The 16,109-nt window shown below is 52.8% G+C and overlaps 1 protein-coding gene across 1 annotated transcript in view; it reads right to left on the bottom strand.

The window, feature by feature from the left end:
* NFASC (neurofascin) overlaps window positions 1-16,109 on the bottom strand; it is a 76,885-nt gene that overhangs the window by 9,580 nt on the left and 51,196 nt on the right. The window contains exons 25-28 of the mRNA XM_089908345.1: window positions 14,480-14,701; window positions 10,862-10,978; window positions 9,529-9,681; window positions 1,896-2,027 (exon numbers count right to left, since the gene is read on the bottom strand). Of these exons, the coding sequence (XP_089764471.1) occupies window positions 1,896-2,027; window positions 9,529-9,681; window positions 10,862-10,978; window positions 14,480-14,701 (624 nt within the window). The remainder of the gene's footprint in view (window positions 1-1,895; window positions 2,028-9,528; window positions 9,682-10,861; window positions 10,979-14,479; window positions 14,702-16,109) is intronic.

Genomic DNA, 16,109 nt, shown 5'->3' with positions numbered 1-16,109 from the left:
CAGGGATCGAACCCATGCCCCCTGCAGTGGAAGCGCCGAGTCCTAACCACTGGACCACCAGGGAATTCCTTGGCACCTTTCTTAATCTGGTTCCATGTTATAATTATGTGTGCACATTTATTTTGCCTGTAACAGAATGCCAGTTCTTTTCTCGAGGGTGGGGACTGTGTGTTTCTTCAAAGCTCCTAAGAGAGTGCCCTGGGCAGACAGGACACGCCACACACACCTCTGGAATGGAAGGTGCTCTCTTAACTGTGACCTCACTTGTCTGTGCGACTCCCTCTTCCCACACCTCCTCTGTGACGTGTCAGCGTCCCTCCCAGGCCCTGTCTTGTGCTGTGACCCTCCTACTATGCCAGCTGCACTGTCCTTGAGGGAGAGGTCACCTCTCCTTCTAGTATCCTTAGCACCCAGCACAGAGCCTGGCACACAGCAGACACTGAGGTGAGTGACTTCGTTTCTTCCTGAGGTATGAGGCAGGATAATCACCCCTATTTTAGGGGAGGGAAGCTGAGGCCTTGAAGATGTCACGTAACTAATTAGCAACTAAAGTTTAAGGTGGAGACTGGAGCCCTGGCCTCAAGGCTCCTGGTTCACTCATCTTCCTAATGGATGGGGGGCTTCCCTTGGAGCTGGAGGAAAGGAGATTAGCCGTAAGAAGAACTTTCTGGAACGGGCAGAGGAAGGCTGAGTTTATCTGATCAGTTCTCAGGTGCATCAGTTCCACCTGGAACAGAGGGTAAGCTCAGAAAGGCTGCCCTTCTCCTAACTCTGCCTTTCTGTCTTACAGAAGAAAACCAGCCCCAACACAGCACAACAAAGTGAAAGAAAACATCATTCACCAATAAAGAAGTATAATTTCCTGCCCTCCCTGACTTGAAGGAGAGGCATAACTCTTTAGAATCCTAGGGTCTGAGGGCACACGGGCCAGGGGAAGAAAATAAAACAGAATCTCCTCTCTCTTTGAGTTGAGTTTTAGGGGATCGTGGAGGAGGATGTGTTCACAGAGATGCGCAGAAGCCGGCACTTGGGGAGCATGGGGTGTGTCTGGCGATGGCTTTGGGGGCAGGGAGCAATTTCATTGTGCAATCCAGCTGGATTTTCACTCTCAGGGTCATCCATTATCCTGTCTCCTGTCACCCTACCCACTCCATCACAGACAGATGGCTTCCTCATCCCTGTTTGAAAAACAGTCAATATTTCCAGAAACAAAAAAGCCAGAGGTCCTTGTCCTTGACCTTGGTTTGTCTGGGCTGGAGGATCTTCAGGCCACTGAAGAGAAATACTGCTCTGGGACTCAAGAAAAGCTCAAAGCCCTTTAAGGACCGGGGGTCCCTCTCAGTGCAACCCACCCCTCAGCCTCTGCCAGCTCCTCATGTAGGAGCATCTGACCCTCTATTGGTATATCTGTGATTTCAACCCAGCCATGCTGAGAGCCCAGCTCTGTGGCCTCTCTCATGCATGTGCTTCTTCCATCCAAACCTCTCTTCACTCCGGCCTCTCTCTTACAGTTCCAGAAAATGCATCTCTCCTTCCCACTTCACTGGGACATAGGATCCTAATGAGATTCAGGCTGAAAAAAGTCAATTACTGAGCAGATGGGTGGTGAGTCAAGGGGAGGGAAGGTCATTCTTAATGGGAGCCAGGGTTCTTTCCATCTCCTCTCTGGCTGCCTGGACTGTTCCATCCCCCCACCTCAGGCGAACTTAATTAACTCAAGTGCTTTCTGGCAACTCTGAGATGCACAGAACAGGCAAGAGGACTGTACGTCCAAGCTTGGCAAGGATTGTGCTCACTGAGAGGGCGGAGCCTCCTGGAGCTGGCAGGGGACCTGGTGACTCACAGGAAAGCCCGCTGGCCCTGTCCCCCAAGCCCACTCCTCTGACACATCTTACCTGGGTACTTGCCGCCTCGACTCCTCTTGATGAAACAGACGATGAGCAGGGTCAGCACCAGGAGGGCGACGGCACACATGAGCCCAATGAACCAGCCCTGGGTGGCGATGTCCGCCTGGTTGTTGGTGTAGGCTGGCGGGGGAGGGCCAGAAGCAAACACGTGGTGAATGATTCACGTGGGAGAAGGTGAGGAGGGGAGGGAAGAACTTCAGTTATTTCATGTCCAGGTTCCTCCTGCAGCCTAACGGTACCACCCAGCAGCTCTCTGGCCCAAACCACCCTACCCTACTACAGGGACAAAGAGAAAATAATGTAAAAGTCAAGGTCAAGAGGTCAGAAAAGAGGCACAGGACAGGGGTACAGGAAGCAGAATAAGCAGCAGGAGGCTGAACAGGCCCTTTAGGAAGGGAAGTTTCCTAAGCATGAGGCGTGGCATTCTTGCAAAGCCGATGGCTGGGCACAGCCTGGTGGGGAATGAGGGAAGGCCAGGGGTTGACTATGATTTCCCACGAATGAGCCACAGGGGTGAGCCGGCACGCTACCCGTCAGGGAACAAGGTCAGCGGTCACATGGCAAAACCCCTGGAAGAACGAACGCCTTCGCAGGCCTGCACAGGCACAGAGCGGCGGCCTGTCCCACCAGCACGGCCCTGGAGCCGATTGGGCTTCCCGGCAGTGGGTCGCAGGTGGGGTACAGTTCCAGGATGCCCCGTGCTTCCTTGTGTCTCCCCAGCTGCACTGTGGGCTCCCTGACAGCAAAGACAGCCCCTGTGTGGGTAGCCCAGACGGGCCGGTGGCGAGGTTAGGGCCAGGGCTGTGCATTCAGCACACCCCATGCTGCCTCTCCCAGACCACTTCCGTACGTGGAGACCCCTGTGACAGCGGGTCCCTCGCTGTCCCTGCCTGGACATGTGGAGACCTGTCTCAAAGTGGGCAGACACCTTCATGACGCGAGGGGCGGATGGGCGGGCCTGGAGACCAGAAGCAGATCTGACGCTGTCCTGGAGGACCAATGGCTAAGGTTAGAGATCAGAAGGGGTGGGGTGGGTAGGAGTCACTTGCCCTCTTCCTTTCTATGGACTGGAGAACAAAAGAAGCTGCCTTCCACGGAAACCACGACGTGGAGGACAGGAAGGATCACAGGGGTAGAACAGACCCTGGGTAACCCTGGGGCCAGCAGAGCGAGCGGAGTGGCCTCTGGGAGAGCCAGACAACATCGGGAGTGCTGAGAGCCACGCAGCCAGAACCGAAGCTCAGGGCCTCCTTGGGGGAGAAGCACAGGCACAGAGGATGGACCCTGGGCCCGTGCCGTACTCTAGGGTCTGCACCACACACCATTTTGTGGGGCATGTATCTGGGTGCAGTCTACCCTTTGCTCTTCTTGGGCAGAGAAACTGTCTTTACAGCGTTCTCAGCCTCTAGCCAAGGGTATTGCACCAAGATGGGTCTCAATAAACAATGAAGACCGATGAACAAGACCTTCCACGCTCTCTGTGCTCCGGCTGCCCAGGCAGCCCGGGATGGAAAGCAGCTGAGTCCCATGGGAACATGGCTGTGACTATCCTGATCCAGGTACGCTGTGGGGCAAATCCCATCCCTGCTTCCACTCCCGCTTCTGAAGGCCATTTCCTGCACAGGGTCAGAGAGGTCTTCCTAAACCCCATGCAGGATCAGATCACTTCCTCACTTCAACCTCCAATGCTTCTCATTACTGTTAGGAAAAACCGTCCATTCCTTATCCTGGTCTGCTGGGCTCCATCAGTCCCATCTCCCACCACCCTGGACACTCCAGCCACACTGGCCACTCCCACTCCTGCCTCAGGGCCTTTGCATCTGCTGCTCTTTTTTTCAGATGGCTCCCTCAGCAAATGTCATCTCTTCGGAAAGGCCTTCCTGGAACTTCCCAGCTAAGGCAAAAGCCCTCTCCCCCACCCAGCCACTCTCTATCCGGGGGCTCGAATTTGTCCTCTTCATAGCACTTATAACCATTTGCTATCTTACTAACAGTTTACACCTGTAAGCACTTCCTATGGGCTGGCACGACTCCACGTGCATTCCCATGATTATCTAATTTAATCCTCACAACAACCCCATCAGGTGGATTTTTACTATTACGCCTATTTCACAGGTGGGGAAACTGAGGCACTGAGGTTAGTGATTTGCTTAGGGGCCCAGAGCTGGTAAGTGGTAGAGCTGAGCTGTGACCCTTGGCCGTCACAGCTCGAGTCTGTGCTCTTCACTACTCTGCTCTCATCTCTCCACCCAGAAGTAAGCTCCCTGAAGGAGGGACCGTCAGGGTTACTGTCATCCCCCCAGTGCTGGGACACAGCCTGGAACATAGAGGCACTTGATCTGCTTCCTGACTTCCTTCCCTTCGCTCAGTCCACTCATCCTCTTGGCCTGATGGGGTCTCTGCTTCCCTCAAACTCCACGCTTGCCCTCCCTTCTGCATCACCCACTCCAGCATGCGACTCAGTCGCCCGCTGTGGGTCCCCTTGGCAGTTATCGCATCTTTTTGTGCTTGCCTTGAGCTTTGCTGGAGGAAGATGAAGACCCAGGCCCCTCACAGATTCACTAAGTCATACTTCAACTGGACCTTCTCTGCAGCCTGGCCACCCTTCCACTCCTTTCTCACTGCCCCTCCCAACTGCTCCCCCTCCCCCTCTCGCTGCCCCCACGTGACCCCCTCTCTGAGTCAGTGTCTCGGTGCCGAGCTCACCTGTTCCACTCTGGAGACCACTGAAACCTCACAGCCTCCATGACTGTCCCTTCCTTCTGTGTCCAGTAGGGCTCTCCTCTCTCCCATCTGAAGGGACCCAATGCCTCACCTCCTTGGTGGCTCAATCCTGTAAGGATCTCTGAAAACTCTAGCATTTTCAATTTCTTCCTCTGTGCTATCTCCTCCCTTCTGCTGTTAAGCACGTTGAAGCTCCTTGTATCTTAAAACAAAAAACCCTTGAGGAACCTGGCAGACTTTTTGGCTCTAGTGCATGCACTGTCCTCTTATAGGTAAACTCTTTGATCTTCCATCATCTCCAGTTCCTGCCAACTCCTTTCTCTGTCCCCAAGACGCTAACCTCGAGCCCCTCTGTACTCAGCGCTCATCCACCATCACTGAGGGCATCTTTCCCAGACTTACCTCGACACCCTTGACTCTTACTCTCACCTGCCCTCCAGTCCTGCCCTTCCAACTGGTGATCCTTTTTTCATCTCTCATTGTCCTTCCAGCCTGTCCCACACTGTAAGCCCAGGGCTTGCTCCTGACACCTCCTTGGACGGTCCCTCTGCCCCCTTCCTGCCCCCATGCTTCTGCCAGTGGCTTCACGACTCATCTCTAAGGGCTATCATTTTACTCCTTCCAAAATGTCTCTCATATTCACGTCACTGCACCATTCTAAAGGAGTCCCCTCACCCCAGTGTCCATCAGATCCCAAGGATACAATGACACATCATGTTATCATGTTCCCGAACACTTCCATCATGCCAGGTGCTCTGGTCTTCCCCTCCCTGCATCCTTCCCATCCTGCCCCAGAGAGCCTGGATTGCCACCCTTCTTGCCCTCCACCTTTCCACATTGTACCCTCTCCTTCCTGAATCTCCCATTCCTCCAGCTCACACCGATCTCTGAACCCCCACTTCACCCCTATTTACTCTGCACAATGCAACATTTAATTGCTCTGTTTCCTGTGTTCTGATGTCCGGTGATACTATTAAGGCTTGAGAAAAGGGGATTCCTTGGGCCCCCCCGTACTTAGCACGATGTTGATCTCCTAACAAGCAGTCATTGACTACTTACTGATTAATGACCAATTAAATCCTAATATGCTATGGTTAACCTGGGGTATCTCTCTCATTTTTTCCTGATACCAGCTGGAGGGTCACATGGATATTGGCTTGACCACGTGCCACCTGGGCACTGGGATGAAGGAGCCACTTCAACTTGTGTTTGGATGGTGGTCACCACCTTTTGCGGAGAAGTTGGTCTGAATGTCTGCAGTGACCTGTTTGCTCCACCATCTTGCTGATAGCCATCTCCCACGAGACTCCTTTCTCTTGGGAGAGAAAGTCACAATTCCAGGGAAAGTGGCCATATGGGCAATTTAGAAATTAAATGTAGCTTTCCATGCCTGACAGCACCACGTAAAGTTCAAATGTTACCTTCAATCCTCACTGAAAAGATCAAAGAAATTGCTGTGAAGTTTGGACACAGAAGGCTGTTCAAAACCAAGTAGATTTTGTAACTGTGCTTGGTGATAGACGTTAACTAAACCTATAGTGATAATCATTCTACAGTATATACATAGGTCAAATCATTATGTTGTACACCTAGAACTAATCAGTGTCAATGAGGCACAAAAACAAACAAAGAAACCAAAAACCCAGTGGGATCTGGGGTGAGGTGGGCTCAACCAGACCCCATCAAAATGACTCTGTTTCTCAAGAACCAAAAGAAATTTAGGACGTGATCTCACTCACAATGTGACCCCACACACAGACTCTGAGAGGAATAAGGCGTTTTTGCAAGGCAGTTACATTTGTCTGCTAACACCACTCTTAATCGATCCGTTCAACATGTTTCCAGATTCCTAACGGACACAGTAATAGCAACATCCCAAGACCAGGGTATATTTACACTCACCACCTTTGCTGTAGCTAACGGAAGCCAGATCAGCACCCGTCCACTGGGGACACATAGGTCCTAATAACTCTTACTCTGGCCTAGAGGCCATATTTTGTGTGCCTTCCACACCGCACCCTACAATCCTGCTCAGAAACGGGCAATTCACCTGCAAGGCAGACAGTTCCCATAACTCCGAACTCTAATCAGGAGGAAATTGGTTTGGCCATTGGAGAGAGGCCAGTCACTCAAAGTCAGCAAAAAAATGATATTTCAGAAATACGGCAGATGAACAAGTATGACAGGGATGGGCTTTTTTGTTTGTTTGTTTGTTTTTGCAGTACACGGGCCTCTCACTGTTGTGGCCTCTCCCGCTGCGGAGCACAGGCTCCGGACGTGCAGGCTCAGCGGCCATGGCTCACGGGCCCAGCCGCTACGTGGCATGTGGGATCTTCCCAGACTGGGGCACAAACCCGTGTCCCCTGCATCGGCAGGCGGACTCTCAACCACTGCGCCACCAGGGAAGCCCCTGGGCTTCTTCACATGCAGTTTAGCTTGGCTGCTCTCACTTAAGCATCATTTTACACCTTTCCATCTTCACCTCGCTCCATCCTGGGTTTCTCCCAAACACAGCAGAAAGAGGCCAAATACAAGTAGGTCCCCTAATGTCCCTCCTCCCGGAGTCCCTGAGGTCTAAGGCAGTTTGCTGTCTGTCTCGCTGGCCCCCGTCAGCCCCCCATCCCACCTGCCCCAGGAGGTAAGAGCTGGCAGGCCTCCTGGAGTCCAGGGTTATGTGTTTGTGGTCCCTCGGGTCTCTTTGGCTTCAAAAGCTTCAAGAATTGGTGATTAACTTCCCATGTGAGATCTTTCCGGTGAGAGTCAGGGAGCTTGTTAGCATTCCTTGTGGTTTTCTTCCATTTCCTTCCTGAACCACTGTAGCATGTTTGAGCCTATAGACTACAGTGATGGCCTGTGGTTGCCTAAATGACTAGTGGTTGGGCCCAGAGATGATCACTTACTTTGATGAGACACAGGGACCTGGGACATTGTGTGAACTTGACTCTGGAGTCCAGCCACTCCTTTGTGTGTTTTCAAAGGATCTGAACACACACTCACAGACACACATGAACTTCAGAAAGTGGAAATATTTTCCTTCTCTATGTGGTTTGCACATAGTCATTTCCAGCCAGCCAGTGAGGTAAGTGAGCTGTATGTGCTCAGGGCGAGGGTCATACCTGCCCTCTCCAGCTTGCACTGGGAGGAACTGGGGAAACATGCAAGTGCTTAAGGCCTCAGTCACTCTGAAAGCAAGTTATGGGATCAGTTTCTCCATAGCAACCACAGGAAAAGAGAGATGAACACCTGAGTCAATATTCAGAAGTGTATTACCAATCATTATTATTATTTTTCTGTATTGCACGTTTCATATCTCAAAGCAGATTGGGACATACCCCAGGGCAGGGGCTGGTCCTTTTTGCTCTGGCTCTTTCTCCCCAACCCTCACCCACAGTCCCAGGGCTCAGCTCTGGGAGAAGTCAAAGTCTGAAAGCAGGCTGAGATGGCTTTCGCTGCAATCCCTAGGATGGAGCGCTATCCTCAAATCTCATCTTCGCTTTCTGCCCCTGTGCTGGACTCAAGTTTGTAATGAGCAAAATCAAATGCACGCACTGGTGAGCAACAGCTTGGGACCTCGACGGGGTCAGACAGAATCCAGCCACCTGCTCTGCTTGGTCAACTGTCCAGTCCCCTGGCCTGGCTCCCAGGATGACCTGGCTGCTCACGGACATCCTGCCTGAGTTGGCCGGGTTAGCCTCAAGCAGGCAGCAGGACTCTCAGACTCCCCGAGACTTGATGGCATGGGCATGCACAGGACAGGCAAGAGACACAGGGAGGAGGCCGGGACACCCAGACCAGGAGGCACCAGGCTAGCAGGGGTGGAGTGAGGCCCTTATACACATGGGCAGTGACTCTCAAGATGCAAGCTACCAAGATCAGCCTCGTCAAGCCGGGCGCAGGGAGAGTAATCCGTACTTAAGTGCACATTCAGAAGTTCATATAAACAGTTGTGTGTTTTCTCCTTAATCCTGTGTCTAGTAACCTGCACGCGATTAGGATGTGCCTTGAGGCAGGGACTGGTGCTTTCCTCTCTCAGTCTCTTTCCCCACACTCATCCTTACCCCAGGGCTCAGCAAACTGGCCACTTGGCTAGCTTGCCTGGATGATTTTAAAGAGACACACAGACAGAGAAGCAAGTGTCCTCACGGTCTCCAGACTGCCAGCCACCCTGATCAACAGAGAGATTTCTGAACCTTGTACCTTTTACTGAGCCCCAGTTGGTACAAGTGAAGAAGCTTCTCTATCCACAGCCCTGATAGATCCAGAGCTCTTTCAGGATTAGAAAGCTTCTTCCCCTCCCCAGTACGACCAAAGGTCAACTACATTTAAGCCGCGACAAACTTGGGGCAAAATTAAACCAAAACAACTTGTGTAACACACTTTCGGATTTTTAAACAACAGGTGACAGTGGCAAGGCAGTGACATACATGCTGATCCTTGGTTTGGTTCCTGGGAGGATTTTGGGGTCAAGACCCTTGGATGGCCTATCCCCTAACCCCACGTGCGAGAAGCAAGCCCCTGTGCCTCCGGGACACACTGCCCCCAGACCCACACACGGGGACCATGTCTGCATATACACCAAGCCCTGGGGTGGCTCAAGCACAGTGGAGGCCAGGTGGTCTCCCCTGCCCTCATTCTACAACGCCTCCGCTCCTCCGACATCCCACTCATCCCCACAGGGTCAGAAGCATGGTTTCCTATCTACTGGCATGCACTTTTGGCTCGTTTTGTCTTCCGGGGAGCTGCAGGCTGACATAAGGAGAGCCGAGCCACGCCATGCAAGGTGAGGAAATGGGAGGACGAGTCTTCTTTCCGAGAAGAGGCAAGCAGGAAGCCGACGATGAGAACAACATGCCCCATGCTTGTAGGGGCGGCCGGGTCAGGCCAGATCCCCTCTCACCTGTACTGGTCATAAAGGTGATGACGGTACTGCTGATGCCCTCGTTGTCCCGGGAATAAACTCGCAACGTGTATGTCATACCGGGATAGAGGTCTGTCAGCTGTATGGGCTGGGCCTGGGCCTTAACAGGGACAGTTTTTTTCGTATGGTTGCCTGGGGAACAGAAACCTCAGTCAGCCTAAGGCTGGGCATGATGAGCTGGAGAGGCAGTGCTTAGGCTCCTGGGCACCTGTCAAAGGTAGAAGCATGGAGGGTGGGGGAAGGGGCCAGGCTGTCTTGCAGACCTGGAGGTCACCGGGCAGCTCCACCAGCTTTCTCACATGCTGACTCTCCTACACGATGGCCCTGCAGCCTAGGACACTGTTCCCTCTCCTAAAGTTTTCTGTCCTCACCCCAGTCTTAAGCACTTAGCACATCATGACCTGCTTCCTTAAGCTCTCAGGGTGTCAGCCAGCGCTCCGTTACCCTGGAGAGGGTCAGAGAGCCAGTCAGCATCCCTCACGGTAACCGGAGGTGAGACGGCCTCTGCTTCTCAGCTCTCACTCCTGGTTTCCCCTCTCATTTCTCGCTGCGTGGTGAATTCACACATCAGGAGAAGCGAGTGCCTGGGTGTCTGAAGAAGTGCGGACCAAACTAGGAATTCTGTATTCTGTGGATGTGAATATCTCTCCAACCGCAGAGAACTAAGAGTTGGCTTTGTTCTCCCTCAGAGAGCTTTGGGTGGATTTCCAGCACAAGCCAAATAGGCCAGCATGGTGGGTCTGAGCCCTCAGGAACAGGGGCCTTCACTCAGAGAAGGCAGATAGCCTGACCACACTTTACAGCCTCACAAATCTCGACGCTTGCTCCCCAGGTCCAGTGAAGAATGAACAGCTCAGCTCAAGCCACCAGCTGAGTCGCGTGACCCTGGACAGCGTCTCTGACCTGTGAGCAGCTAGTGTCCCTCTGTGAGTAAAGCACGGTTGACCCCCAAGTCTGGACTGGCCCAGCCTGTCTAGGGGAGACAGCTGAGAATCTGGATCCTGAATTAAGGAGATCCAAGCAAAGGTGAGATCTGGCTCATCTGGGGGCCACCAGAACCGTCATCCTGGGCAGGAAATGGACGAAGGGCCCCTCACCCAGGCCGCCCCCACCGCAAGGCACCCCTGGACCTTCACTAACGGCCGCAGAAACCCCTTCCTCCTCCTCGAGTCTGCTCTTCCTACCTCGCTGCCACCTGAGCACATGTCGACTTCATTAAGCCACAACGAAACGGCTGGAAGGCCTCCCTGAGCCTGGGGGAGCGCATGGGATCTTTTTAATGGCGTCTCCGCCACCCGTACAGAATGCTTACTGTCGATGTACTCAACCACAAAGTCAGTTCCGGGCCCGAAATTGTGCTTCCAGGTGATGTTGGCCCATTTACTGTTGGGGAGCACTGTGACGTTCCAGATGGATTGCTCATCGGGGGCTGGTAGGGGGGTTAGAAGAGGAGTTAGTGGTGAGGAGGGAGGCAGCACTGTGGACACACACACACACACACACACACACACACACACACACACGCGGGCAGCTAGGAAAGGGGAGAGTAGGAAGTGGCTGTGCACAGGGCCCGACAGAGCTCCAAGCTGCAGCCTTGGTAGCCAGGCTAGGTATGAGCAAGTACAGTCAGGAGGACCCGTATGTGAGGGAGAGCCGGAAACTCTGTGTCCACATAGGTGGGAGTAGGAATGAGAGTGGGTTTGATCCAGGCCATTGGAGGCTCTAACCTGGGTTTATTCCCTTTTTAGGTCCCTTGTCGTGGATGTGAACAGTGCAGCCAAAGGGGCCAGTGAAAAGCCCCATTAACTAGGATGCAGACGGGGCGGGAGAGGTGTGCCAGCCTCTTTCCCCTCAACTATAGACATTCTACAGGAAGGAGAGAGGGTATCTTGAAAAGCCACTCGAGAGTCATGTTCAGATTTGCAGAAAGGACAGGACCAAACAGGGGAAAGCCTTAATGGGATCCTGAAACTGGAGGTGGAGAATGGCAACCTACAAGGGTGACTCTGGTCTGAGGAGCCCCTGGGGTCATTCTTGGTCAACAAGATGCTGAATTATTGAAAAATGGCCTCAGATTCTCTAAGGGGACTTGGGGCCTAAAACCCCAGGGCCCCAAGCAGAGACAGTACGAATCCTTCCTCTCCCTTTCATGGGCTAGAGGGGAGCAGAGAAGATAACTCCTTCTTGACACCCAACGTTCAGTGGTCCAGACACCAGAAGACTCCTGCTCTGTTGCCTTCTCAGCACTGTATCTTTGAGGCCTGATCTCTACGTAACACAGAAGACATTAATTACCTAGTTCCTATGAGCTGGGAGCTACTTTATCAAAGCCATCACCCTGTCTGAAACTACAGCCTGTGGACAGGAGAATGGCACTAATCTTCAAACGTAATCATTTTTCAAGCATCCCAGCGGTCTGATTACCCCATTTCCCAGCAAAGATTTAATAGTGGAATACTAGCATGAAGCCTTATATTTCAAAGACTTTACAAGTGTGGCTCCTCTATAGTTTATTAGCATGCAAGGGGGCACTGTCACCGACTCACCTGTCAAAAATAAATGAATAGAGTACCTTGGTGATGCATTTATTCATTATCTATTTGACATGTGACTGAGTCTGCAGGGCTGGGGAAGTGATAAAAGATCTCCTGGTCTCCACTTCAAAGAAGCACCTTCTCTACTACAACCTTGTCAGTTGTCAGTCGCCCCAGGTGAATATGATTCATTTTAGAAAGAGATTCCATTGATGGCACGAGGCATTCTCCGTGGGGAGGGCAGAAGGCAGCCTTCTTTACTGATCTGCCAAAGGTTTCCGCTGTATTGGCTGCTTTAACTCAGCCCAAATCCCAGCTCCTTAGAATCTCATGGCTCTTTCTAGTGGGAATGAATTATGATCAGTTATGATTTGGGAACTTGAGATTTTTCCTCCTCAGCCCTGGGCCCTGGAAATAGCCAAAGAATTTGGGTTTAGACAGTCTGACCACCAATACAACCCTGGCCTAAATCTGACCGTCTTAAAGGTAATGGAGATTGGGGCATTATTAGACACGGTCAAGCAATGGGAAACCAAAATGATTTAGAGGTGGGAGCTGGAAGAAGGCACTGGCATCTAGAGAGACCAAGATGACGATCACTAAAGAACAGAAAAGCTCAAAGAAAGGCTCCGAGAAGGAAAGCTATCAATTACTATAAAAACAAGAGGAAGAAGTGAGGGGAAACAGGGATTGTCCTGTCAGCTCCTGGGATGTGAGACTTAAGGCGTATCCCTTGAAATCTGAAAAAGACAAGTTAAGGACAAAGAAAAAGTCCCATTTCACCACCCAAAAGAGTCAACTTAGGAAACATTTTGTCCTAAGTTGTAAGACACGATAAAGATGAACTTTCATTTTGAAAATCCTGGACAACAGAGCCACTCTGCTGCGTTGAGGGAGATGAGAATGTTGAGGGGAGCCCCCGAGCTCTAAGGATAAGGTCAGAGTGTGGCCGGGCCCCCGCAGCATCTCAGGCTCAGTTAGCAGTTGGGATGTGAGAGTCCATAGGCTACTCCTCTGTGACAGCGAGGCCAATCCTTCCAGAACGGGCAAGACCCACTCCCTGTCTTCATCCTTGGTACATCTCTTCTGTGAACTCGGAGCATTAAAGTGGGGCACGGAGGCCCACCTGAATGCAAAAGAAGCCTCACTGTGGACCCAAAGAACACCCGTCACCAAACTGCCAATGGCAGCTTCTCACAGCCTAGCAGGTTTCTCTCAGCCAACTCTTCCCTACAGAGCACGCTGTTTAAATTCTCGTTATTGCAGCTTTAAGGCAAATCAGTGTTTTCAAGGTCTGAGGAGCATAATGTCAGCTACGTATCACGTGTCTCCCCTTACGGCTCACACAACTCCATGTAATTGGATTGAAGAAGATACTCACACATGCATTAAGCTTCTATCCTCATTCAAGTGCTGAGAGAAGAGGGGTGGGATGGGTGACAGCGAGGCCTCGGAAGGCGAAGGGGCTTGCCCAGGAAACAGAGGGGGCCTACAGTTCTACAGCTGCTGGAAGAGGGTTCCGGGTGCTTCCTGCCAGCCCTGCCGGCTGCATCGTGCTTTACAGCTGGCCTGTGGCTCCACAAGCTAGAGGCCCTCCCCTCCGCGGTAATAAGAGTGTTTGATGTCAGTTCTTAGAAGTACTGCTGGATTCCCGAGGGGGTCTCCTCATGCTGGAAGAACAGAGCTTCCTGGCCTGGCTGCATGATGCAGGAACAGCACACTCTCTGGGCTCAGCAGGCCAGCCCCGGGATAGACTCTTACCACGGGCCCCTAGAAAGGCTGCGATTTCCCCTCCATGTGTATATCTGGGGGTGTGGGGAATATGAGTGGGGAGAGCCACAGAGCACTCTCTGGCATTACAGGACTCCTTGGTAATGTCATTTCCTGCAAGCTCTGACTAGAAAAGTCTATAAGTGCGCCTTTCGGGGAGAGGTGCAAGGGAGGCGCACGGCTCTGGGGACAGAACCTGGCATGGCTGGCCACTCCCCACTCCTCAGCCCTCTGCTGCAAGGCTGGGGCATCATGGCGGAGACAGGAAGCCTTCTCAGGCTGGTTGGCCAGTGTCAGGCCCTTTCCTTCCCCACTCTCTGCCTTCTGGAGTGCTCAGCCCTAAGCTGATCCCTCAGCATGTGGTTGGAGGCAGCCCTACAGTCTGGGGCCTGGGGGCCCTCTGTTAAAGAACAGGGATCCGAGGTTAGGACAGGGGCTCTGAGCAGTGGAGGCCACCATAGGGGCGGGTGCTCTGTACCTCTAGGCCACCAGACAGAGAATCTAGTCTCTTGTGCTTTCAAAGCAGAAACAAAGGGAGGTGTTGACCAGCACCATCTCAGACCCCCCCCCCCCCATCTGAGGAAGCCTGTGGTTGGAGGGACAGGAGCACGGATGACGGGCAGTACCGGATTCTTGAATCTCAGTCCTGGTGGTGGTGGGAGGACCCTCCGTGGCGGTGGCGGCGGCAGTGGTTGTAGTAGTTGTGGCGACGGTGGTGGTGGCGACGGTGGAGGGTGCGACAGTTGGGATGGTGGGGACTGTTGTGGCTTCGGTGGTGGCAGCAGTGGCATCAGTACTGCCCACCGTGCCCGTCACACCCACCGTGGTCGGGGGCGACGTGGGAGGAGCTAAGGGGGAAATGTAAAACAGCCAAGTCTGGTCGGTGTGGCCGTCCCCAGCCTGGACACACGGCCCCACGTGCAAGGCAGGCAGCCCGCAGAAGAGATGGAGCTTAGGGACCAGAAGCCTCCCCGAGCAGGATGGACTGGGTCAGACGGGTCGCCATGAAAGAGAACAGGACCATGGCAAGGAAAGAGAATGAAGCCTGTGTGTTTCATTTTCTTCTCATGGTCTGTGTGGCTCAAAGCACCAGCATGCACACAGCCAAGGGCGGTGATGAAGACGGGACACACACCAAATCACTCAGACCCCAGGGATGACATGGAGTCCCAGGTCAAGCACCACCCAGCACAGGCCAAGCAGCACCACTTGGGTCCAGGCCTGGAGCCCCGGCCTCGGAGGTGGGCAGGTTGCGGGGCCCTGTCCTGCAGGAGCACCGGGAAGCCTGCCATTCCCACCCATTCACGCCAAAATCACCCCCTCTCCTGCCTGCTTGAGTTCTACCACCACCCAAACCCAGTGACAGAGAGAGAGAACGATCCCCACTCTGTGGGCAAGACTTGCACCTTGGTTCGTCTTTCCTACCTCCACTGCCAGCCCCTCCCCAGGCTCTCAGCTCTTGTTCATTCTCTGGCCTCTCCTCCCTTCTTCTCTGTCCAGCGACGGTCCCAGATTACCCCAATCCACCCTGACTTGTAGTAACTGCCTTTCTCTCTAGGGCATCTGGGGTCTGGGCACCGGAAGCCCTTTCCCTTTGATTAGATTGTGGGAAAAGGACACTGATGGACTCACAGTGTGGCCTGCGCTCAGTAGCACCATCTTCCCAGCCCACAGTAGATGTAGAAATCCCCCAAAGAGCATAAATGCAGAAGAGCATAAATCTTCAGAGAAGTTCAAATCTGCACTACCTCTTACTTCCTCATCTCCCATCCAAAGCTACCCTTTGCCGTCGGTCAGCCCTAAGGGGCTAAGTCTATCATGACAACATTTCCATAGACCGTCTTTCCTTCTACAGAAGGGTTGTGGACACTAACAAAGGGCTGGCCTATTACTCTTTAGTTCCAGTATTGCTAAAGCTTAGGGTATGAGAAGAATGATGGGCAAATCAGAGAGAGACAGAGCTGCCTCTCCTCCTTGCCCACTATCTCCTGTGATCTGACCACAGTTTACTTTCTAGTGTCACTGCTGACGGGGCAGAAGGCAGTGATGTTAAGACAGAAGTAGGTAACTCTAACTTTCAAGGAAGAGTGACTGACCTCCTACCTTATCTCAAATCTGCAGAAGATCAGGAAATACTATCCCCGCTCTCCAGAAGGGAGCCAGGGCAGCGAGGGAACCAGAGAGAAAATTGCCAGAAAGGCTTTCTCAAGAAAGAATCAAGAGATCCTAAGTCTTCTCAACAAGAGCCTGACCAAC

Source organism: Delphinapterus leucas, chromosome 1, assembly GCF_059928025.1.
Source record: "Delphinapterus leucas isolate spDelLeu-1000000601 "Yukka" chromosome 1, BTC_Dleu_Yukka2, whole genome shotgun sequence".
In the NCBI taxonomy this organism is placed as follows: Eukaryota; Metazoa; Chordata; class Mammalia; order Artiodactyla; family Monodontidae; genus Delphinapterus; species Delphinapterus leucas.
Note: the sequence above shows the minus strand (reverse complement) of the source record. Positions and strands in the feature narration are given on the sequence as shown.